This window comes from Lynx canadensis, chromosome A3 (assembly GCF_007474595.2).
Source record: "Lynx canadensis isolate LIC74 chromosome A3, mLynCan4.pri.v2, whole genome shotgun sequence".
In the NCBI taxonomy this organism is placed as follows: domain Eukaryota; kingdom Metazoa; phylum Chordata; class Mammalia; order Carnivora; family Felidae; genus Lynx; species Lynx canadensis.
The window spans coordinates 133,568,952-133,595,452 of NC_044305.1; the positions used below are offsets into that span (position 1 = coordinate 133,568,952).

Consider the following 26,501-nt stretch of genomic DNA (forward strand, 5'->3'; position numbering starts at 1 on the left):
CACGTGGTGGCCGGTGCGTGTCTGCCTCCCGTGCTAGACTTGGAACCTGAGAACACAGGGACTGAGCCGCCTTCGATTTGTAACCTCAGAATCTCGCCAGAGATTAGCGAGCCAAATGTGTACTTGAACACAGCCGAGTGGGCTCTGGGCACGAGCTGACCGATTTCTCGAACCTACAACCAGAGGGCAGGCTGAAGTCTGTACTTCTCCTTCCAGGTCCCCGCTTGTGAGAAGTCCTGACCGGCTCAGCTCTGGCTCGGCTCTCGTGGTGCCTTCTTCCCGTTCCCACTTCTTGGATCTTTGGCATTCTGAGCCAAAATGTGGATTATGGAAAACTGTAATTCACAGTCTCTCTTGCTTTTAAGAGCTTTGAAGAATTAATTGAATCACTTGTTTTCCTTTTCCTGCTTTTCTCCCAGAAATTTTTTCACCCTAAAGTGTAATAGAAAAAAGATGCGTGGTCTTTTGTGTTGGTGGAAAGGGGAGGGTCGGGACCCGGTGTTAAAATGCAGCCCCTGATGGACAGAGAGTGACAGATTCCTAATCTTCTGCTTGGTAGAGGCCCAAGATCTTTGAATTGGGGACGGGGAGGGGTGATGTGAAGCCTTTTCCAAGCATTCTTTTTTTCAGAGTCCTGGTTGTAGTAGCAACGAGAACAGACTGAAATCTGGATGTGTTTTTTTGTAGATAATTGTCTTTCTCAGTTGCTCCCAAGATTCTGTCATTCCATTGTTTGCCAGATGTAGCTCTTGATGTTATTGAAAGCTTTAAGTTTATGCATAATTATTGACTTACTAGGACAGGCTGAGTTGGGACTACTAATCAGATAATATTTTGAACTAGAATCCGAAGGTTTCAAATCTTTTTAAAAAATATTTATTTATTCTTGAGAGAGAGTGTGTGAGTGGGGGAGGGAGGCAGACAGAGACGGGGAGAGAGAATCCCAAGCAGGCTCTGTGCTGTCAGCATTGAATCTGATGTGGCGCCCGATCCCACGAACCGTGAGATCGTGACCTGAACTGAAATCAAGATCTGGACACTCAACCGACTTAGCCCCCAAAGGCCTTAAATCTTGACATAAACTATAAAAGTCTATATTTTGAAAGATGAGAGAATCTCGCTTAATGCCAGCAGCCAAAACCCAATTTTACTTGTATATTTGAGTCAACTTTGAGAACGATTAAGTGACTTTCATTATGTTACTGAGCCAGGTGTGGGAGCAAAAGTTGGATTTTACAAACCAAACCAACAGTGGGGTGGTTTGGTTCATTTCAGTCTTCTGTAAACAGTGTGAGGACAGGAAAGAACTGGGTGACTTCATATATCAGTGTCACTATTTGTATCTGGTCCAGTGAATACAGCTAAGCTCCTTTCCAGTTTCTCATGAATAAGGCTCTGTAAAAGAACACCCCAAATCCCTCATGACTTTTATTACATTTGTAGCTCAGTGAGATCTCTTTGTTCTGGCCGAGAGAACACCTGGTCAGGAAAGCAGGGCGATCACCCAGCAAGGCCGGACTTCCCAAGGGATGGTGAAGTTTTCTCAAGGAACGTAAGAGTGCCTGCACATCTCTAGGGAGGACTCAAGAGTGTCTTCTGGTCACCAGACACCAGAACCTGGTGCCCCTTAGCGGGGTTACTGTACCCTCGGGAGGACAGCAGCATCTGAAGTGCCCACTACCTCTGAATCCTGTGTGAACGTGGTACGGCTGCCCTTTGCTTGTAAAGCAGGTGGGGTTTTTGGTGTTTCACAACTCCTCTCTTAGAGTAGCAGATCTGGAGATGATCTCCTGTGCACAGAACTCAGTTCACTGTCCTCAGGGAGGTCTGGCAATCTGCTCTTGCCGTGAAGACTTCGCCAGGTATGGGGAGGTTTCTTCTTGTCTGGGTCTGTGTTGGAAGTTTGATTTGATGTACCTCCCGCACGTACGGCGTTTCTGTGCCAGCCTCCCCAAACCCCGTCCTGACTGACAGAGCTTCCAGCTATGGAGGAACAGAGAGGTTGGCAAATTTTTCCCTCCCCAAAACGGTTAGAAGACGGGACAGACTTACCAAAACCATTTTAGGGCTCTGGAAATTTAACAAAACAAACAACATTTTGAGAAGCATTTATCCACTGAAAGAAACTGCTAAACTTGGAGTCAGCATAGTGGGGATCTGTGCTCTTCTTGTCTGAGGTTCCCTCCACTCCTCGCTCCTTGGCAAAGTAACTCTGCTGGTGCAGGGCTGGCCAGAGGCAGCCGACTGGATTTGGAGTGGAGGGCAGAAACCCCGCACAGTGGCTGTTCCTCCAGCCCTGCTATCCTGCGGATGCGGGGCATGCATTGAACAGGGAGATCCTGGAAATAAGAGAGCCATCAGGGGACTTGAGAAGATTTCCACGCGACGCTCACTGTGGGGAGGCCCGAGAGGGCCTGGCGGAGAGTAAAAGCTGAGGCGACTTCACAAGTGCTGGACTGGTGCATGAGCTCTCCAACCCACATGTAGATACATAGGCAGAGGGCAGTGCCCTGCTGGCTGAAGGTATTTGGACTTAAGCGCTTACTAAGCCCTGGCTGACCACTGAGCTATGCGGACACAGGGGTGACCCCTAGAGCGAGGCTGAAAAATAAAACCCAAGTCTTTGAAAAACTGAGCAGAGACGTCAGCTGCTACGTGCCATGGGTGAGAAAGATTCAGCAGATGAAGTCCTGGCAAAAAACCCAAAAACAGCACGACAGCAGTGCTCAAGGAAAAAAGGCAATCAAAATTGAGTTACTGTATTATTTAATATGGCCAGTTTTAAACAAAAACTTAGGACAAACAAGGGAAAGGCAGTCAAATGAAACTGTCTCTAAATAGATGCAGATGTTGCATTTACCAAAGACTTCGAAGCGGCTGTTACGGATCCGTTCAAAGACGTAACAGAAGATATGATGACCATGAGTCAACAAATAGGGAATATCACTAACAAAATAGAAAGTATTAATAAGAACCGGATTGAACCGACTTGAAAAGTCAATAACTGAAATGAAGAAACTTACTAGATGTGCTACACAGTGATTTGCGATGGCCGAAGGGTCCGTAAACTTAGAGATGGGTCGATAGATATTAGCCAGCCTGTAGCACCGATGTAAAACATACTGAAGAAAAACAGCTTCTGAGTCCTGCGGGGTAACACCATGTATACCAAATAGTCCAAAAAGGGAGGTACAGAAGCAATTCCGTTCATAGTAACATCAAAAAGAATAAAATATTTTGGAATAAATTTAACAAAAGAACTGCAGTAACACTTGAAAACCACAGAACATCTCTGAGAGAAATTAAAGGAGATTAAATGGGAGCGCCTGGCCAGCTCCATCCAGAGAGCGTGTGACTCTTGATCTTGGGGTTGTGAGTTCAAGCCCCATGTTGGGCGTAGAGCATACTCAAACAAACAAATACATACATACATACACAAATACATAATACATACATACACAAATACATCATACATACATAAATACGTAGTGCATAATACATACATGCATAAATACATAAATACATCATACGTACATAAATATACATACATGCATAAATGCATACATAATACATAAATACATAATACTTACATGCATAATACATACATAAATACATCATACACAATGCATAAGTACATCATACATACATGCATAAATACATCATGCATGCATAAATGTATAATACACATACATAAATACATAATACATGCGTAAATATATAATACATGCCTAAATACATCATGCATACATGCATAAATACATCATAGTACATAAATACATCATATGTACATGCATAAATACATCACATGTACATAAATACATCATATGTACACGCATAAATGCATCATACGTACATAAATACATCATACGTACATGCATAGATACATCATGCATGCATAAATGCATAATACATGCATAAATACATAATACATAAATACATAATACATGCATAAATACATCATACATACATGCACAAATACATCATACATACATGAATATATCATACATACATAAATACATCATACACACATGCATAAATGCATACATAATACATAAATACATAATACATACATGCATAAATACATCATAAATGCATGCACAAATACATAATACATATATACATAAATACATCATACATGAATAAATGCATAATACATACATGCATAAATACACCATACATACATGCACAAATGCATAATACATACATGCATAAATACATCATACATGAATAAATGCATAATACATACATGCATAAATACACCATACATACATGCATAAATGCATAACACATACATAAATACATCATACATACATAATATATACATACATAAATACATCCTACATACATACATACATACACACATACATAGATGGAGAGGTATTTCATCTTCATGGGATGGAAGACTTCCACTGTTAAGATGGTGGTTTTCCCCAAACTGATATACAGATTTAATGCAATCTCACAAAAATTTCAGAAAGCTTTTAAAATAGAAATTGACAAGTCTGTTAGGCATCGGACTTCGGCTCAGGTCATGATCTTCCTGTTCCCGAGTTTGAGCCCCATGTCCGGCTCTGTGCTGACAGCTCAGAGCCTGGAACCTGCTTCAGATTCTGTGTCTCCCTCTCTCTCTGCCCCTTCCCCCGCTCATGCTCTGTCTCTCTCTAAGATAAATATTTAAAAAATTAAAAAAGAAATTGACAAGCTGATTATAAAATTTATGTGAAAATACAAAGGACCTTGAATAACAAAAAATTTTTTTGAAAAGGCACAACAGAAGTTGGATGTACGCTATGGTAGAGTCATAAAGGTGCTGTGAAAATGGCGTAAGGGTGGTCATATAAGTCAAAATTGGGAGTCTAGAAACAAACCCTTTATATATTTATGGTCAGTTGATTTTCAGCAAAAGCGCCATGGCCATTCAGTTGGGAGAGGATGGTCTTTGCAGCACATGGTTTTGGGACAATTGAAATGTGAAGAGGTAGGCATAGACCTTTCCCTCACACCATACATAAAACGTCACTCAGAATGTATCCTAGACCTCACTGTGATACTGGAAACTATAAAGCTTCAGAAGAAAATATGGGAGCTTTTTATGACTCTGGGTTAGGCAAAGACTTCTTACCTATGACACCCAAAGAATGGCCCACCCAGAAAATTCACTAATTGTCCTTCATCAGAATGAAAACCTTTTTCTCTTCAAAAGACGCTTCCAAAACAATAAACAGGCAAGTCACTGGGAGATATTTGCAAAGCATATATGTGATTCAGGACTTGCATCCCGAGTATATAAAGACTCTTACAGCTCAATACTAAGACAACCCAATTTAAAAATCAGTAGTATGGGGCTACAGCCAACAAACACACTCAACATCCACGTACCTGCTGGTGCCGTAGTCTGCTCTAAACAAGATCCGTGACGTTCCTGCCATCCTGGAGTTCAAGGTAAAGAGGGGCAGGGGGGAGGCAGACAATAGGCCGGTAAACAAATACGGAAGTGAAATTATTTCAGAGAGAGATAGGAGTGAAATAACATGGGTGCCACTGGAGAGAGCTGAGAGCTGATGATGCACGTCAACCAGGGGAGAGCCCGTGGGCAGGAGGGAGCGGCCCATGCCCGGCTCTCAGGAGCATGCGGTGTGGTCGGACACCCGAAAGAGGCCCCGTCTGGCTGGTGCCTGTGAGCAAGAGCGCCAGTGGTGTGAGATGAAGTCAGAGGGACAGGCTGGGCGGACTGTAGTTGTAGGTGCCGTGGGAGCCCATCAGGGGGACATACTTCATCAGACTGTGGTTCCGAAGCCGTGTAGCTGGGGTTGTTGGGAGGGTATGTGTAGCAGGAGCAGAGGTCAGAGGGACCGGGAGACCCCACCAGACAACACACGTTGGTAGCTTTGGCCCGGGAGGGGACTGCGAAGAGAGAGGCGGACACAGAGGGGTGGACTTTAGAGGCAAGACTAAGGACCGGATTGAGGGTTGGCTGTGGGGCATGAAGAAAAGGGAGGACTTGGCTTGTGGCTCGAGCCGCTGGCGGGGTGGTGGTGTTTATGAGATGGAGGAGAAGCAGAGGCCGGTCGAGATGGCAGTGTCCGGCCGGCAGTCAGATGGGCCTGCCGATCGGAGTGAAGGCTCTTGAGCCTTGGAATTAAATGTAATCATCCAGGGGGGACACTGTTCATAAAAGAAGACTGAGGCTTCCTTTGAACTTGTCTCAAGTCACAGCCGGTAAGAGGTCAAGCTGGTGTTCCAACCGGTATCACTCTTTACTCCGGAATCAGCTTCTGTGTTTTCTTGAGACACCCTAATTTAAAAACCTGACCTTTCCTTCTCAGTTTCTATGGATCATATGTTATAGGAAGTTGGAGTTTTGTTTTGTTTTTTACTCTTCCTTGGAAATCCTTAGCACTTTCTTTCACATTCTCTACCTGAGCCGGGGCTTATTTCCTCGTACTGTTTAACTATTCGTGTGACTTCCAGACCTTTCTCTTATAATCCATCATGTACATCAATTAGTCTTAATTATGATCTGAATAACTATTTCATCCTATTACTTCGTGGCTCAAAAACCTTTGAATCCCCGCAGAAAAATGACCAAAATACTCATTCAAGAAATTCATGCCCTTCAGAATACTTTGAACCCTGTTTTACCAAGTCAGCATATTTCCTGTTGTCTTTCCCAGGTTTTGCTAGGTGGGTGCCATTCTGGCCACAGCATGACGTACTGACTCTTGGCTGTACACATCAGCTCAGCTGGGAAGCACCATCCTCTCTGTGTCACTCTTGTTCTGTGTTTGGGGCCTGTGTCCGCATTGTCATCCTGGGAGCTGTTAGTCCTTTCTGGCCTGTGGTGGTCTTTTCACACCAATTCTGTTGTACCCCGTATTCATCTTCTTGGTACCGTTCACTCGCGTGCACACGTCCCACACGACAGAACCGTACAGAACGCCTTCTCTTGGTCAAGCTCGGTGCTACGCACTGAGGGAGTCGGATGGCTGAGGTCCTCGAGGAGCTCGGTGTGGTGGAGGATGTGGACATCTGAGAAACCGGTTTTTACAAAGGGTGGGAAAGCCATTCTGAGAGGAGATCCATGTATCTCTTGGGATAGGAGGACTTGCAGTTAGAGCTAATCCTGCAAAACCCGACACTGTTACTCAGCGATTGGCTGTCAGACATTGTGACAATATCCCTGACTTGACGGCAGGCAGATACAACTGGAGAAGTTGTATCTTTTGTTCTTTCTGTTGCTCTATAAAAGGCAAGTGTATTGAGTCAAAATGACATCTTTAACAACCAACTCTAGGAAAACATAAGACGCGATCTTAAAATGTGAAGAATGGCTATTGTGTGTCTTTAAGCGGGTGTGCTTATAAATGTAATAGTGGAAGGAGCTTTTGTCTTTTTTTTTTTTTTTAAATATTTACTTATCTTGAGAGAGGGAGAGCAGGGGAGGAGCAGAGAGCAAGGAGAGAGAGAGAATCCCCGGGAGGCTCTTCAGTGTCAGTGCAGCCCCACACAGGGCTCAGTCTCATGAACTGCGAGATCATGACCTGAGCTGAAATCAAGAGTCAGATGCTTAACTGACTGAGCCACCCAGGCGCCCCATTAGGGGAAGGAGCTTTTAAACTTGGTTTGGAGAGACCACGTGGCTAGATAGTTGATTGATCACGTGTTGGTTATTTGAGGATAGATTAAACTGTTAATTGTAATACTTCTGCAGAAACACCGTATCTCAGCACGTGTTACTGCACACACAGTAAAAAGAATGAGAACAGTATCACATTTGTTAAGAGTCCACTACATTTATAACTGGATTCTTAGAATAAAACTCAGGAAATTCTCAAATAGATTTTATTTTATGTATTTATTTATTTTTAATTAATTTATTTTGTTTTAATTTTTGAGACAGAGAGAGACAGAGCATGAGCAGGGGAGGGGCAGAGAGAGAGGGAGACACAGAACCCGAAGCAGGCTCCAGGCTCTGAGCTGTCAGCACAGAGCCGGACGCAGGGCTCAAACTCACGGACCGTGAGATCGTGACCTGAGCTGGAGTCAGACGCTCAACCGACTGAGCCACCCGGGCGCCCCTCAAATAGATTTTAGAAGCCTGACGTGTTGACGATGGTTTTCAGACTCCATTTCGAGACTGCCAGTTGTTTGTAGCAGATTGAACACCCACGTTTACCTGAAACTCCACTGAAACGGGAGTAAAATGTCAGAGCTATGAAGTCAGAGATGGAGAATTGGAGATGCCTGAAGCACCTGCAGAGAGGATGGTCCTGTCGGGGCCCAGCTGTCCTGCCCGGGCAGGGGTCCTTCTGGGACTGCGCGCGGCTCTGTCATCATGAGCCATGTCATACCTTTTGCCACTGAAACTCTGCGCATGTATGACTTTCATATAAATGGGGACGAAAGTCGAGGTGAGCTCCCTGTGGGATGTTGACCTGGGAATTATCAGCATGCCATTCCGGGGGCCACTTTCAGATGCTGTCGCATAGAAAAATGATTCTTCAGGCTGCCTTCCACTTAAAAACCACTAAATGAAAACGGAAAAACTTGCTTAATGATAAATTTTTAAAATAAGAAATATGAAGAATTTTTAAGCACTGATCTTTCCAAGTCTCTGCTGACTTTATTAGACTTCAGATCTCGTTTGAAATATACTCAGAAATAGCACATGCAGTTTGTTTTGTTCATTTCATTCATTCCTAGGTGAATAGATTATTATGCCTAATAATTTATAGTGTATTTACAGGACTGTTGTGGTTTTCGTGAAAAACTTTACATATATACATACTGAGCATTTTAGGAAATTGTGTCTCTTGTTAGTTAATTTTGTAAGTACTGTACCATTCTTCCGGTTACCTGTTATGAAAGTCAGTTTTTAAGCTCCTATAAATTATTTATTGAGTACTTTTCAGACTATATTTCTTTTAGTGCCATCTTTGGGGTTAAATATAGTGCCCCCTGCCAATATTTAATTTTTAGTTCTTGGTTTATGTTTATTCCTACTGAACTAGATTTTTATTTAAAAAAATTTTTTTTAACGTTTATTTGTTTTTTTTTAATTTTTTTTCAACGTTTATTTATTTTTGGGACAGAGAGAGACAGAGCATGAACGGGGGAGGGGCAGAGAGAGAGGGAGACACAGAATCGGAAACAGGCTCCAGGCTCTGAGCCATCAGCCCAGAGCCCGACGCGGGGCTCGAACTCCCGGACCGCGAGATCGTGACCTGGCTGAAGTCGGGCGCTTAACCGACTGCGCCACCCAGGCGCCCCTAACGTTTCTTTATTTTTGAGACAGAGAGAGACAGAGCATGAACGGGGGAGGGTCAGAGAGAGGGAGACACAGAATCCGAAACAGGTTCCAGGCTCTGAGCAGTCAGCACAGAGCCTGACGCGGGGCTCGAACTCCCGGACCGCGAGATCGTGACCTGAGCCGAAGTCGGACGCTTAACTGACGGAGCCACCCAGGCGCCCCTGAACTAGATTTTTTAAAAAAGGCTAGGCAGACTGGGAAAATTGTAGTTTTGATTATTTAATGTGAAATGGTATATTCTAGAAATGGAAGTTTGCAATTGTGGATAGAAGCTTTCGGATAGATTTTGAGAGAAATAGATTTGAAATGCAGGTTTGGAGAATTATTTACTTATAGGTGTTTGAGTAGCATCTCTCTGCAAAATTACAGCGATATCCTATGGGCTTCAGTATAATTTGCCAACGAGGAGAGTAGAGGTCAGGGTTGCTGCAGGTGCCAGTTTGAATAAAACTTGCTCCCTGACTTAAAGGCTCTTGTGACGCACTGGCAGGTTTAACCTGAGCTCACTGCGCTCAGCTTTGCGTCCCTCCCAGCGGTGCCAAGGAAACGGAGGGAGAGAACCATCCAGATGGATGGTTTAGCAACACACTGTTATATAAGAACAAAATTATCCTTAAAGTGAACTAGAGCCCTATCTCACCAAAGTAATTAATGTGAAAATAGCACCAATGGAAAATCATGACCAACTGGAGCCAACACTGATGGTAACTAACTTGTCCTTGCCCTGAATCGCTGGAATTTCTGTGATCTGCCCGTGTGCACGTGATGAGAGCTTTGGATGTTGCCAGGTTTCTTGAAGCTCAGTCATGTCCTGATGCTGTGAGTCTTTAATGATTCTTATTCCAGGGGCGCCCGGGGGGCTCAGTCAGTTAAGCGTCCGACTTCAGTTCGGGTCACGATCTCACAGTCCGTGAGTTCGAGCCCCACGTCGGGCTCTGTGCTGACAGCTCAGAGTCTGGAGCCTGCTTCCGATTCTGTGTCTTCCTCTCTCCCTGCCCCTTCTCTGCTTGCTCTCTGTCTCTCTCTCTCTCTCTCAAAAATAATAAACATTAAAAAGATTAAAATAATTCTTATTCCATGGTTGTAATCAAAATAGAAGTCTAGTAAATGTGTATCATTCATGCCATTCATCCCGTAGAACCAAAGAGGTTTTTGTTTTGTTCTGTTTTTAATTAACTCCTCCATCAATGGATGTTCTTGAAAAAACGTGCACTTTGTTCTAGGTGTGGTGGGTAGCTGTTGGGGAGTCTTGAGTAATGCCCACTGGGAGCTGGTCCCACTTGAGACCTTTTCCCAATGGGCATTACTCAGTCGTGTGTGTGTGTGTGTGTGTGTATACGTGTACTTATTTATTTATTTTATTTTGAGAGAGAGAGAGAGAGAGAGAGAGAGAGCATGAACAGGGGAGAGGCAGAGAGAGAGGGAGAAAGAGAAAATCCCAAGCAGGCTCTGCACTGATAGTGCAGAGCCTGATGTGGGGCTTGAACTCATAAACTGTGAAATCATGACCTGACCGAAATCGAGTCAGACGCTTAACCAACTGAGCCACCAGGCACCCCAAACCAGTGTCTATTTTGTAGATAGATTTGGGCATGGATATGAGTCATCTGATGTACGATGTGAAGATCGATTTGGAGATTTGGGATATGGGGTGTGAGTCATAAACATGTATCAAAAATGACTTCCGGTTTTTTTGGCAAAGCTGAAAGATGGTGCCATTCACAGTGATCAAGAAAACTCGAGAAAAGGTGGTTTTGGTGGGATCAGGATTTCTACTTGGAACGTATTAAGTTCCAGATGCTTTCCAGGCAACACCTAGAGATGTTAGGTAGCTTGTTGGCTGTTTGACTTTGGAGAGGAGGATGCATAGCCAGGCTGGAAATTGAGAATCTGGGAGCTGTCAGTACATAATGGGTATATAAAATCAGGGGCAGCGTGACATCCTCTTGGAAATCAGAAACCGGAGAAGAAAACCAAGCCCTGGTCCCCAGGCTGAGAAGGAATATGCAAAGGAGATTGTATAAAATGTGTTTATTTCCAAAATACTTTTCAATCAACTTTAGGTGTAATTTACCTAAAACAAAACCACCAGTTCAATGGGTTTAGACAAACAAATAAACTGTAACTGCTGTCCAAATCAAGTTAGAGAACATTTTACTCATCCCCAAAGTTTCTTCCTCTCCCTGTGTGATCAGTCCGTCTCTGTTCCTGCAGCCAGTGATCTGTTTTCTGTCACTAGAGAGGAGTTTTGCCTGTTGTAGAATTTTGTATACATGGAACTATATAGTAAGTAATCTTTTGTGTCTGCCCCCCTCTTTTTTTTAAACTCAGTTTAATGTTTTAAAATTCCTGTGTCAATTGTGTTTATCAACAGATTGTTCCTTTTTTAAAAAAAATTTGTTACTTAATTTTAATGAGAATTAGAAACTGGAGACAAAGCACACTCTAATAAGACATTTACATAGGAAATGTTTCTGTTTACACAGAAATTTACCAACAAGAAATTCATTTTGTAACGTTGTTTATTTATAAGTGTTTATTTGTATTTATTTTTGAGAGAGAGAGAATGTGCGTGGGGCAAAGGGCGGGGGGGGGGGAGCTGTGGAGAGAGAGAGAGAGAGAGAGGGAGAGAATAGGAGAATCCCAACCAGGCTCATGCTGTCGGCACAGAGACTGACATGGGGCTCAAACCCTCAAACTGTGAGATTATGACCTGAGCCAAAATCAAGAGTCAGACGGTTAACCGACTAAGCCACCCAGGTGCCCCTGTACTTTATTTTTTAATAGAAAGTCTGACTCTGTGAATATCTTAATTAGGTTTTTACTTAAAGTGAACTTAAAATATATTTATATATTAAAATATGTACTATGATCATGGGCATAATTGTCTTAGAATATATCAGTGTGTATATGTGTATGTACATGTGCCTGTATTTGTATATACAGATACAATTGTATGTATGTGTTTATATTTTATATATGTATATATATTTATGATCCATATCTATCAGTCTATTTCTCTATATGTGCACACATAGATAATATATAAATATATATAATTTTCTTTTTAAAAAATTGTTTTGAAATGTTTATTTATTTTGGAGAGTGAGAGACAGAGAGAGAGCATGCGTGTGAGTGGGGGAAGGGCAGAGAGAGAGGGAGACACAGAATCTGAAGCAGGCTCCAGGCTCCAGGCTCTCCAGGCTGAGCTGTCAGCACAGAGCCTGATATGGGGCTTGAACTCATGAACCATGAGATGATGACCTGAGCCGAAGTCGGACGCTTAACTGACTGTGCCACCCAGACACTCCTATATAATTTTCTTATATAACCTGTAGTAAAATGCAATCTTATGATATGACTCAATCTGAAGTATTACATGGTATATGTGTTTTAATGACTTTTAATTGCATTTAAAAGATCCAAAGTGTAGCACTTATTATTTTTAAGGGTTTGTTTATTTTGAGAGAGAGTGTGCAAGTGGGGGAGGGACAGAGCGGGAGAGAGAATGCCAACCAGGCACCATGCTCAGCACAGAGCCCGATGCGGAGCTCGATCTCGTGACTGCAAGATCATGTCTTGAGCCAAAATCGAGAGTCAGACACTTTAAACACGGAGCCACCCAGGAGCCCCAAAGTATAACAATTATAATTTATCTTTAAAAAAAAATTTTTTTCTTAAGGTTTATTCATTTTTGAGACAGAGAGAGACAGAGCATGAACAGGGGAGGGTCAGAGAGAGGGAGATACAGAATCTGAAACAGGCTCCAGACGCTGAGCTGTCAGCATAGAGCCCGACGCGGGGCTCGAACTCACAGACCGCGAGATCATGACCTGAGCCGAAGTTGGCCGCTTAACCGACTGAGCCACCCAGGCGCCCCTTACCTTTTAGAAGTAAAAAGGAACACCAGATGGAAAGAGTCCGTCTTCTCAATTATTAAGGATTCCATGATGGAAGCAAAAGTGGTCCTTAGATACTGTAATTTTTTAAAGAAAAAAATCAGATCACAACCTACCAGATTGTTCCTTTTATTGCTGAGTGGCTTTCCATTGTATAGAATATGTGTACTACAATTTATGTATCCTTTGTCCTACTTATTAATGGACATTGGAGATGTTTCAAAATTGGGGCTATTATGAATACAACTTCTAAAACATTTTTGCACGGGTCTTTTTATGAACATATGTTTTCATTTCTCCTGCATGTTGTGCAGCAGAAGAGGAATTTCTGGGGCACAGGGTAAAAATATATTTAATTATATAATAAACTGCCAACCTTTTCCAAAGTGGTGATATATGAACCTGTTGCTTTTACAGTCTCACCAGCATTTGGTTTTATCATTCTTTTCAATTTTAGTCATTCTAGTGGACACGTAGTGGTATCTCACTATGATTTTAATTTAGATTTCTCTTGATTGATGATGTCAAGCATCTTTCTTGTGTTTATTGACCAGATGTACACCTTATTTTGGGATGTGTCTGTTCAAATCTCTTGACCTGAACTTTATTATCATTTTATAGTTCAAAGGATGAAGACTTTTGTCAGTTTTATGAATTAGGAGTATTTTCTCCTAATATGTGACTTGCCTTTTAATTTTCTTAGTGGTGATTTGTTTTAATTAAGCTTTTAATTTTAATTCCAGTGTAGTTAACAGTGTTATATTAATATGTTTCAGGTGTGCAATGTAGTGATTCAACACCTCCATGCATTAGTCAGTGCTCATCATGATAAGTGTACCCCGGTGGTGATTTTTAAAGAACAGAACTTTGAATTTCTTTTTCTAGTTTATTTATTTTTGAGAGAGAGAGAGACAGAGAGACAGAGTGTGAGTGGGGGAGGGGCACAGAATCCAGGCTCCAGGCTCAGAGCCTGACGCGGGACTTGAACCCACGAACCATGAGATCATGACCTGAGCCGAAGTTGGCCGCTTAACCAACTGAGCCACCCAGGTGCCCCATAGAACTTTGAAATTTTGAAGTCTGTTTATCAAATTTTTGTTTCATAGCTTAGAGCTTTTTGTGTCTTTTCTAAGAAATCTTCATCTGCCCTAATATGTGAACATTTTCTTGTAGAAGTTTTATAGTTGTATTGTTTAGGCTTAGATCACTGATCCATTCTGAGTTCATTTTTGTGTGTGTTATGAGTTAAAGGTTGAAATTAACTTTTTTCTGTATGTAGATCCACTTGTCCCAGCATTGTTAACTGCAGATACCATCTTCTCTGTATTGGATTGCAACTCACCCTGTATGTTGTGGCTTTATTTCCAGACTATTCTGCTCATTGGTCCATGTGACTGACCTTACATAAGACTCACACATCAGAATACGGACTTTCTTCTTATTTTGCCCTCCCCCTCTGCCTATACTTTCCAAGACCCTGTTTGGTCATATGGTTTTTATTTTATAGCGTCCCCTGTGTTTTTAAAGCTGTCTCAAAAATTGCATAGAAATGCAAAGGCTACAGATTAGCCAACAGTGTGTTTGAAAGAGGAGCGCATTTCGAGGTTTCACAACCCAGTGTAAGTACCTGACTTCAAGACTAAGTATAAGCAGAGGAGGAGGCAGAAGAAGAAGACAGTAAGTTAGTGTTCAGATACGCGAGCCTTTCCCTGAAGCTGAGCTTCAGGTCATCTGAGCTCACACGTCTGGGAAAGTGAACGGTTTAATTTGATTTCAGCACATGAAAACAATTACTCATTTGTTAGATTTTTTTGTCTTTATTCCCGATAGGAATTTTGAACCTTTTGGTGATGATGTTACCTCTTTTCCTCCTTTCGGAAGAATTCTTTTTCATTTCCCCTCAGCACTTCTGGTTCATTAATCCCATAGTCCCTGAGTTCTGAGCTTTTCCTGAACAGTCTCCACGCTCTATCTGATACCTAAATGAATAGCTATTTTAGATGTGACTTCTCTTTTTGAAATGAGGCAGTGATTCAACATTTATATTTCTTTTTTTTAAATTTTTTTTTTCAACGTTTATTTATTTTTGGGACAGAGAGAGACAGAGCATGAATGGGGGAGGGGCAGAGAGAGAGGGAGACACAGAACCGGAAACAGGCTCCAGGCTCCGGGCCATCAGCCCAGAGCCCGACGCGGGGCTCGAACTCCCGGACCGCGAGATCGTGACCTGGCTGAAGTCGGACGCTTAACCGACTGCGCCACCCAGGCGCCCCAACATTTATATTTCTAAAAAGAAGAAAATGTTCTGTTCCATAACTCTCCCAATGCGGTTGATTTGATACGAGTAATAATCGTATCAGGATGCTCTGGGCTGCAACGAGCAGAAATCCCAACTCCTGGTGCACGATGGTGTAAACAGTGTAGAAAGATTTACCTCCCAGAGCAAGAAGTCGTGAGGCAAGGCAGCTCTTTTTGATTAGTTCAGCAACTCAGTCTCAATGAGGGCATCGAAAAGTTCTACTTAACTTTTTTATTCTGCCTTCCTGGCGTATTGATTTGTCCTTCGGCTAGCTGCTTTTACAGGTGAAAGGTGGCTGCTGCACTTACAGATATGACAGTAGCAAGTGTCATACTTAAAGAGGGAGAGAAGCCTTTCTCCCATCCAAGTACTAACCAGGCCCGACCCTGCTTAGCTTCCGAGATCGGACGAGATCGGGCGCGTTCAGGGTGGTATGGCCGTAGACAGAGAGAAGCCTTTCTAAAAGCACCGTGTCAGGTTTCACTGACCAGACCTAAGTCGTATGCCTACCCATAAACCAGCAGGGAAGACAAGATTGCAGTTGATTGAGTTAGAGTCCTCAGGATCGGGGTCAGAAGTAAGGTAACTCTCTTACCATCACACAGGATGTAATAAAAAGTGACGGAGCCATCATTTACATCTAGATCAGTTCTGTCCGGAGTGTATTTGCCTGTCTCTGTTTCCGTTTGAAGACATTCATTGAAATTCTTACCTTGAGCATAGCACTTACGATAACGCTGCACACACACGTATTGGCCTGTCTGCTTTTCCTCTGCTGCTGTGTGAGTGTGCAAAGTCAGAGGCTTGCCCCAGCACCTTGCCCTGTGTGATCTGACTCAAAAGAGAACAACAAAAGTTGGCCGTGCTTTTCCATCAGTTAGGAATGCATTTCAGTTGCAGATAATAGGGAAAAAGAATTCACCACCTAGGATTCTTTCTGGATATTAGGCTACTCAGAATCAATGCAGCAGGTCAACGTGTCATTGAGGAAGCAGGTTTCTTCTCTTGTTCTTTCATGCTGTCTTAGCCTGTTTGCCACCTCACAGGATGCAGGAGGGTTGCTACGACAGCCGTCACATCCATTTTCTAGGCAGAAAGAATTCAAAAGTGTGAAAAGCCACATCAGCTGTGTCTGTCCCCTTTTCTGCTTTCAGGAAAGCTATCTAGGACTGTACATTAGAAATACATTGTGGGGCGCCCGGGTGGCTCAGTTGGTTGAGCGCCGACTTCAGCTCAGGTCACGATCTCGCAGTTCATGAGTTCGAACCCTGCGTCGGGCTCTGTGCTTGAGCCTAGAGCCTGCTTTGGATTCTGTGTCTCCCTCTCTCTCTGCCTGTCTCCCACCTGTGCTGCTTCTCTCTCCCCCACAATAAATAAATAAATAAACACTAAAAAATTTTTATAAAAAGAAACACATTGTGAGCCACAGATATAATTCTAAATTTTCCAATATACACAGTTGAAAAAGTAAAAAAGAATGTATTAATTTTAATGATATATTTTATTTTACCCAGTGTATCCAAAATATAATCATTTCAAAATATAGTCAGTGTAAAAATTATTAACAGTGTGTCTGAAGTTCTTTTTTAAGGCCTCAAAAAGCAAAGTGTATTTTACAGCTACAGAACATCTCAATTTAGACCAGCCACGTTTCAAGTGCTCCGTAATCACATGTGGCTGGTCAGTGGTACTTTCTAGGGATGCCAGATGCATAAATACACGTGCACAACTTAACTATAAATGTTACTAATATAATGGATATATAGTTCATAACTTACAAATAATAAAATATGCAATACTCTTTATTGTAAATTTCATAGAGCCAGTTGATTGTTATAGAATTCTTTCATTGATTTTTGCCAAACTCTTATAACTCACCACCTCTGGTTGCAGTTCAACCATGATATGACGTAATCAGACTACAAATAAATGTTTGGTTACCGACCAGTTCAGTAAAGAAGTTGCTTATGTCGTGGACAAACGAATGTCGTTCTACCAGGAATGTTGCTTGCTATTTCTGTTTATATTAACAAATAAGATGAAAACGAGACCATGAAGATGAATGTTGGAATTTCACTCATCTGTCCGTATGTGAGCAACTTCTTTTGCTGCATTGAATAATAGGTTTTGCATAATGGAAGAGTATTTCCTCTTTCTTTGTTAGTTACAATACAATGGCTATAGTCATGGCACCCTTCTAAAAGATTAATGGGCATTTCCTTCATCATTTTGTTCAGCATTTTAATTCTAATTTGGGTCAGTAAACCTGCCCATAAATTGGTTAGGCTTTAAGGACCATTACAGTTGCTGTTACAGCTGTTTAGCTGTACTGTTATAGGGTGAAAGCAACCCTAGACACATGTAAACAAATGGGCATGGGTGTGGCCAAATACAAAATTTTATTTACAAAGCTGGCGGTGAGCCAAGTTTGGTCTACAGCCTTTAGCTTGTTGATCCTTGGTTTCAATGATCAGGAAGATTTATATCATTTGCCAGTTTTTGTAGTGTAAATGCTTCACCACGGTAGCTTTAAAGTGACTAACTTGGAGTCCTTGAACGTGGGATTGGGAAGAAATGCTCCATAGCTCACCATTAGATAGTATTTTTGTCGTGCAGATGCAGGAGATGTAAATAGCCTCAAGAGCACAGAAAATAGCAAATGATAAGATGGAACAGAGAAGTGACGAATTTTGAGTATTTAATGCCTTTGTAATACTGTTTATTTAGTTTTATGTTCTATCACTTCATTTTTAATGATGGCTGTGTTTAACAACCAATTTACAAAAATTCTTAAACTAACAGCCTTTCGGAGCTGACATGAGCCCAATCTAGGACAGTGGCTACCATATTGGGCAGCACAGATCTCGGACTTTTCCAGGAGCCTCATCCGACTTCTGCACGTGTCTCACAGACAAGATCTGTGTGTCCTGCCACTCTAGCTGCAAGAGAGGCTGGGGATTGGATATTTAGCCTTTGGGCCTCTATAGTAGAGGAAAGCAGGGGACAATGGAGATGGAAATACACATGGAGTAAATCAGCCTAGAATGTCTACTCCAGTTTTGTTCTAGAACTTTTTCCATGATATTATCAGTATATGTTTATATACACACAAATGTGTGTATATATGGACATCTGCATAGGGGGTTCTGGTACCTCAAGTGGGATTATTCTTTAGTTCACTTTTTCTGCTTAAGTGACTTTCATTATGTGTACATATAGGTGTCTCTAATCACTATTACCGAATTCCATAGTGTGGTTTTCTATTTATTATTTCCATTTATTTTAACTAATACTGAATTGGAGACATTTAGTTGGTTTTCTATTTTTATATATTTATATGAAGTATAAATTTCATATTACTTATAGTACTTTAGTGAATATCTATGCGTATATCCTTGTGAATATATGTAAGTATTTTTATTTTTTAGGATAGACTCCAGAAAGTGAAATTGGTAGTTCAGGGAGCATGTACAGATTCTGAGGTGTACCGCAAAATCACTTGCCCAAAAAAGGGCTGTTTAACATTTTGTCCCACCAACAGCATCTAAGAATGCCTGTTTTCCCTACCCAAACTGGATATTGCCTATTTTTAAACTTTGGGCAGTGATGTTGGGCAAATAGTATTCTAATATGCATTTCTGGATTATTCCTATGAATTCCCGATCATTCTTTATCTTGAATCACATTTCTTTTTTTTTTAAGTTCATTTTTTTTTTAATAATCTCTCTATCCAACATGGGGCTTGAACCCACAACCCTGAGATCAAGAGTCGCACACTCCAACAACTGAGCCAGCCAGGCACCCCTCACTTATTTTCTAAATGGACTGGCTTTATAATTTTTTTTTTTTATTAAATTTTTTTTTTTAACGTTTATTTATTTTTGGGACAGAGAGAGACAGAGCATGAACGGGGGAGGGGCAGAGAGAGAGGGAGACACAGAATCGGAAACAGGCTCCAGGCTCCGAGCCATCAGCCCAGAGCCTGACACGGGGCTTGAACTCACGGACCGCGAGATCGTGACCTGGCTGAAGTCGGACGCTTAACCGACTGCGCCACCCAGGCGCCCCTATAATTTTTTTTTTAACTCTATAATTTACTCATTCACATTCTCATCCATTTTCACTTCATTTCTTAAGTGAAATCTGATTTCTTAAGTGAGATCTGTTCATAATCTGGATTTTTGTACGTGTGCGTGTAGTGTGAACCAGGAAACGATTTTCTTTTTATTTCCGAAAGGAGAGCTAACTTTCTAACCTCTTTTACCTCATTCCTCCTTCTCCCACTCATTTCTGATGCCAGCTTTATAGTCATAAACAGAAACTTCTAGTTGGATGAGTCTTTTTTTGAACTTGTCTGTTTGGTTAATCTTTTGATCTATTTACGAAACAATACTACTTCATAAATCACTGTGACGTGCTCTTTTGTCTGCTGGGATCCGGCGCGTCCTCCTCACCGCGTGTTTACTCAGTGTTCCAGAAGTCCTTGAAAGTCAGCTGGTCAGGTCCCACCCAAAGTATTGTTAGGATTTTGATTGGGATTGTGATGTTAAATTTAGAGATTAATTTCAGAAGAATGGGCTTTAAGTTATTGGAATTTTCAAAATAAGTCTAAAATTAAGTTAATCTATAGTAACACATACACCATTCCTTTCCTACTTCAAAAACTTCCATAACCTTTCTCCCAGGAATCCGTAGTGTCTCAGGCCAACAGAATACTTAGTGTTTTGGTAGATTTTTTTTTTTAAGATTTTTTTTTTTAATGTTTATTTATTTTTGAGAGAGTGGTGAGAGAGAGCATGCATGCACAAGTCAGGGAGGGGCAGAGAGAGAGAGGGAGAGAGAGAATCCCAAGCAGGCTCCACACTGTCAGCACAGAGCTCAGTGTGGGGCTTGATCTCACAACCATGAGATCATGACCTGCGCCAAAAGCAAGAGCCAGACGCTTAACCGACTGAGCCACCCAGATGCCCCTATTATTATTATTCATGGTTCTATGTGTTGGCTAGATTCGGCGGGACAATTTTTGCTTGAGTTCTTACGTGGTTGCTATTAACTGTTGGCTGGAACTGCAGTCATTTGAAAGCTTAACTACTTGACATCCCAGGTGGTTTCCTTCCACGGCTGGTGGTTGATGTTGGCTGTGGGCCGGGAGATCAGCGGGGATTGTTACTTCTCCACGCGGGTGCCATCTGCTCACACGGGTGGTGGGGCTCAGAGTGCTAAGGACAAGCATTTGAGATGGAGAACGCTGCAAGGCTTCTTCTGACCGGGCCTTGAAGTTTCAGGAAGTCATTTCCATTATGTTCTATTTGGTAAACCAAGTTATTAAGTCCAGCCCGGATTCTAGGGGAAGAGAATTCTATTCCAGCTCATGTTCAGAGCTGCATGTGCAGTAGGGTTTTTACTGGGGGCAGCGACCTGTACTCTGGCCTGTGCAGTTTACAATGCATCCTGCGTAAACAATATTCTCACTTCCTCTCAAGACCCCCAGAGCGTCACCTCCTTACGGCATCTGGCGTGACCCCTCCATCTCGTCGTCTAAGTCAGGTCTGCTATGGATGAGGCTTCTTCAGTGTGGTTCCTCAAGGACGGCTCTTGGCCATGTGAGGACCAGTGCGCTAATGGGGCCACCCCTCCCCCCAGTACCCAGTAGATCGTGGTGAACAGTGATAGGATACCTGTAGTAGATCCTTCTGTTAAAAAAAAAGGAGAAGAATGCAAGTCGCTTAGCAGTCTCTGGTCCATAGTAACTGTGGGATCCAGATGGACACCTGTTACCCGTGCCTTGAGTGGTGCCCCCATCTAGTCCCTGTGAGTTGGTCTCAGTGGCTCTTTATCCACACCCTGAGCTGTCCTTCCTTTTTATACAAGAGGTAGCCAGATTTTGCCGTTGAATAACTTTCTCAGCCCACTACCTACCACTAGATAACTGGGGACGTGAAAATCTCTTCGTTTTGAACTGTTTCTCCCTTGGAGTCCAGTCTTGTGTAACTCTCTTGAAAACTGATGCGGGCTTCCCGTGCGTCCAACTAGAAATCTCCTGCATTTGACCCACAGACCTCTTTCAGACAGTCTCCCTTTTCTTTGCTCTGAAGTGCTGTGGGACAGCACCCTCCAGGTTCTTGTCTAGCAGAGTGTCTAAGAGGCATAACCTTGAGATTCGTGGCAACTGCTGTTTTTTTCTGAGAGGTTCTCTAAAGGTGTGCCCTTACGTCTCCCTGAGGTGCCATGTGGAACAGCACCTCTCGACTCATCTTCACTGTGATTGCTTGAGGAATATTTTGTGACCGGAAAGATTGTCCTGAGCTCTCCAAATTCTGCTAAACACCTGAACACTTCTCTTTTTTAGTTCATTGCTCTGTATCCATATTTTGTCGTATGCGCCTAAAAGGAACCCGTTAGCGCTTCTGGAAGGTATGTTTTCTATTTTCCACATCAGAGTGAGCAGCAGTGTTTCTGTAGCTTCCGATTACAATTTCCTGACTGCTCTACATGTTCACTAGCAATTCCCTTCAGGCCTTTACTGCTTCCACCTGCCACCCCATCCCAAAGCCCGTCCTGTGTGCTCCAGGTTTTTATTATGGTAGCACCCCATTTTCACTTACCGATTTCTCTTCTGATTATACCACTCTACCAAACTGCAGTGGCCTCAAACAAGTAGGTATGTTATTTTGCTAATGACATTGTGGGTCAGGAATTCTGGAAAGGTTCAACGGGATAGATCGTCTCTTTTTGATAGGGCGTCCGCGTCGTCACCCACACATCTCACAACGTGGTGTCTGTCTCACTCTCTCTCCTACGTGGTGTCTCATCCTCCAGAACTTCTGCATGTGGTGATCTCCCCATAGTCACCCTTCTTTCCTGACCACCAGCTTCCAAAAGGCAAGAAGTAGAAAGTGCCAGGCCAATTGCGGGCTGTCCTCGGAACTAGCACAGTGTTACTGCCGTAATCTACTGGTCAGAGGAGTTGAAGGCCAACCGGGTTCAAAGTGGGTAGAGAAGTAGACTCGTTCTTAACGGGGGGAGGGGCAAAAGGTCAGGTTGTAGAAGACCATATGAAATGAGAGATATTGTAGCCAGATGTCAATCAATCACATGATTTTTAGAAATTGTGATTTGTGGACTCTGTGTGCATGAGTATGTGTGTGTGCTATTTTGTCAGTTACAGCTATTGGGAGTATATTAGCTTTGTAAAACATTTCAATTAGCAAGCTATCCTCCTTCCCCCCCCCCCCCCGACCTCAGGAATAATTCAAATAGATCAAATTACCTATTTGTCTAAAGTTTAAAAGATCTCTTTCATAAAACTACCTAAATTGCCTACACAAGAAACTTAAGATTTTAAGTTAACCAAATATATTGTTTTTTACCCTATCGGTTCCTTCTGTATTATCAATGTTTTAGAAAGTATGTCCCCAATTTGAGAACATTTGAATATTTATCCACATTTCCTGTGTGTTTTGGTTTTAATGTTGTGCAGTAATTCTTTTTTTTTTTTAATTTTTTAAATGTTTATTTTTGAGAGAGAGAGTGAGTTCAAATGGGGTAGGGGAGACACAGACTCTGAAACAGGCTCCAGGCCCTGAGCTGTCAGCACAGAGCCCAGTTTGGGGCTCAAGCCCATGGACCACGAAATCATGACCAGAGCTGAAGTTGGACGCTTAACCAACTGAGCCACTCAGGCGCCCCTTAATGTCATACAGTAATTCTTTAGTTCATCTGGAATTATCTAATTGTTTAGTTCATCTGGAATTATCTTGTTAAGTATTTAGATGATAATCCGGCCCTGCTAATTTGCATTGCAGCCTTTATCTATGCAATGTTAAGTGTTCTAGAATCTGTTTCTGGTCTCTTCTATTGATATGTAAATTATTTTCCATACTGTGTGTTTAAATATTGTAACTGTCCCAAGCACCTTGAGATGTGAAAATCACTAAATGTTCATGCTTGTAATATGTGAGTAAATGCTACCTGATCCACACTAAAGATGTATGATTTTAAACTGTTGAGAACAAGAATTTATTTAATGTATGATCTAGCCACACATTTTTGTGCCAAATTGTGTTTTCTAAAAAGGAGGAATAAATAGAAAAATTACCAATACTCACAGTTTTATACTTGTGAACATGACTTTCAAATCTGTCATTTGGGTTATGGAGGTCTTTCAGAAGGAAAAAAAATAATGAAAGCATTGATTAAATGGATTTACCATTGAAGGTGGTACAGAAGTCAAGTAAACTAGGTACTAGTAAAGAGTTTTTACAATTTATTGAAGAAAGCTATTTGTGGAGTAGATCTAGAAATACTTAATTTTTGAACCATATCATATGGTTAATAAAGTATTTTAAAATGTATTCTCTAATAAAATGAATCTTTTATTTTCACTAATCTAGTTTGTTTCTGTTTTCCAGATATTGTTTTGTGTTTGCTTTGGGATACCTCACAGTGTGCCAAATTACTAGAGTCTATATCTTTGATTATGGACAATATTCTGCTGATTTTTCAGGGTAAGAGTAAAACTTTGATTCAGTAGCCCGTTTTATCTACTGTCACGTTGGTGGAAGGACAGCCTATGGTTGCATTTAGTAGTTCTAATGAAAAGCTATTGACAAACGTTTTTGTTGAAAATTCCTCTATGAGCTGAGACGTTTTCTTCATGTAAAGTGGCCTTTTGTAGTGCTTATAAGTCACAAAAATAACCTGTCCTTTTAAGTTGACTTCTATAAAATTTCCAAATATGTAGCAATTGAATTTGTCGTATGGCATTCTGATCTGAAAGTATTTTCTAATTTTACAGAAATTTCTGCCATCAGTTATAACTGTTGAAAACCATCCCCCTTCAGCCTGTATCCTTGAGTCTCTTTCTTTGATCTCTTGAGCGAATCCCTTTCTGTACAGTCATTCACCAGCTTCTCTGTAAGATCTGGTCACTTCTGCTTCTTAACAGCCCCTGAGACTTTTCTTTGGGCCAGAGGTCCTCTGAATTTTCTAGAGCAGACATTTGAATATGTATTTTGGTTGCATGCATTTTCACCTTCATGGAATGTTCTGCTTTCTTATGTCTGCACTCAACCGAGTAGCGGAAAGAACTTCTGGCTTTTTTGTTCCTTCAAAGGGACCGTAGCCTGGTTGCTCCACGGTACTCTTTGTCCTGCAACAGGCTGATGAAATGTCTGTTCCAAAATAAACATGGGCCGATCCTTAAGGACTGACTTGCTTACCATCCTTATAAAGGGACCTCTGCGAAGGATAAGCAAAGTAGAAAAAATAAAGTATGTCATGGCATCTCTGAAAAAAAGTTATTCAACGTTAGAAATGGACCAAAGTTGTATGAGCTTAGAGAAAAATTACTGCTATGAAACAAGAGAATTTTAGAAGTTGAAATTTTCTTTTTCTCCTTAATGGGATTCAAGTAGATTTTACTTTTTTAAAACAGATTAAAAAAATAGATTTGGATGAAAGGGGATCGCATGCAAAAGAACAAACAAATCAAGCCGAAACACACTGATTAAGTACACTTTACAAACTAGTTAAATTAGCAATATATTGGGTAGAATAGAGAAATATACCCGGAATTTGGAAAAGGAGAATAGATGCTGGCGGTCTAGCTTATAACTAATGGATATTCTTGGACAAAAAGAGCTAATGGATGGAATCAGTAAACATATTGGGCACTGAAAATCTTCACGAACTTGAAGGTGTAAGCCCGGTCACACGTTGTCATTAGGGTATGAGAGTAGGACCTAGTTGTGAATGTTTACAAGAGTCAAGATCACTTAGACAGTTTAATCTTCCTGGGAACAGTTACCCTACTGTTCATCGCGGTATCCGTAGTGTTTAGCACATGGTGACATTGAATAAACCCTTACTGGATCAATAATAATAATACCTCAGTTAAGAGGAAAGTAGAAAATACAGTGAGAAAAATGGGGGAAACCAACAAACACAGAGTAGAAAACCTGAGCAGTGCAGGCAAAGCTGTGCTATCCAAGATAAGTTCAGAGCTTACTGGGGCACCTTGGGGGGCTCAGTGGGTTCAGCATCCGACTTCAGCTCAAGTCATGATCTCGTGGTTCGTGGGTTCGAGCCCCACGTTGGGCCTTGTGCTGACAGCTCAGAGCCTGGAGCCTGCCTCAGATTCTGTCTCTCTCTCTCTCTCTCTCTCTCTCTCTCTCTGCCCCTCCTCTGCTCACACTCTGTCTCTCTCTTTCTCTTTCAAAAATAAACATTAAAAAAAAAATTCAGAGCGTTAGTGCTTGTGTTACAGTGAATGAATGAATTAAGCCTTTAGTACGAAATAGAAACAAAAAGAATACTCTTGACTAATTCAGTTTATGCATGTAGATAACAGAAATGTGAACATTAGCAGCTAGAAGTTAATACTGTAAAATCACGAATTTTCAAATGGCCTTCTTCAGTGCCAGGACACTGTAGCCATGTTCCAGGGACACTAAGCAGGTGAGGCTGTCCCCTCTAGTCTCACTTCAGCCACAACTGCTCTGTGTCTCTAGCTTATATTTTGGGATTCCACATATACTTCATTTAACAAATATTGTGCTGCTTATATTTTTAAACTGCCAGATTTTTATTTTTTTTTTTAATTTTTTTTTAGTGTTTATTTATTCTTGAGACAGAGACAGAGTGTGAACAGGGATGGGGCAGAGAGAGAGGGAGACACAGAATCTGAAGCAGGCACCAGGCTCTGAGCTGTCAGCACAGAGCCCGACTCAGGGCTCGAACCCACGAACTGTGAGATCATGACCTGAGCTGAAGTCGGACGCTTAACCGACTGAGCCACCCAGGCGCCCCTAAACTGCTAGATTTAAAAACCAGTCTAACATAGCTAAATTGAGTTCATTGATGCGGTTCTTGTGAGTACAGATGTGCGTGACACAGTGTTTACTGGGCCCTCACAACTGCTCTTTTGGTTGATCTAGTCATCACCTTTCTGATTTCTCAAACCTGATACTCTAAACTTGTTACTGTCTAGCTG

At 41.8% G+C, this 26,501-nt stretch overlaps 1 protein-coding gene across 1 annotated transcript in view; it reads left to right on the forward strand.

The window, feature by feature from the left end:
* Positions 1 to 26,501, forward strand: part of MBOAT2 (membrane bound O-acyltransferase domain containing 2) — a 127,699-nt gene that overhangs the window by 64,661 nt on the left and 36,537 nt on the right. The window contains exon 4 of the mRNA XM_030311689.1: positions 23,920 to 24,015. Within this exon, the coding sequence (XP_030167549.1) occupies positions 23,920 to 24,015 (96 nt within the window). The remainder of the gene's footprint in view (positions 1 to 23,919; positions 24,016 to 26,501) is intronic.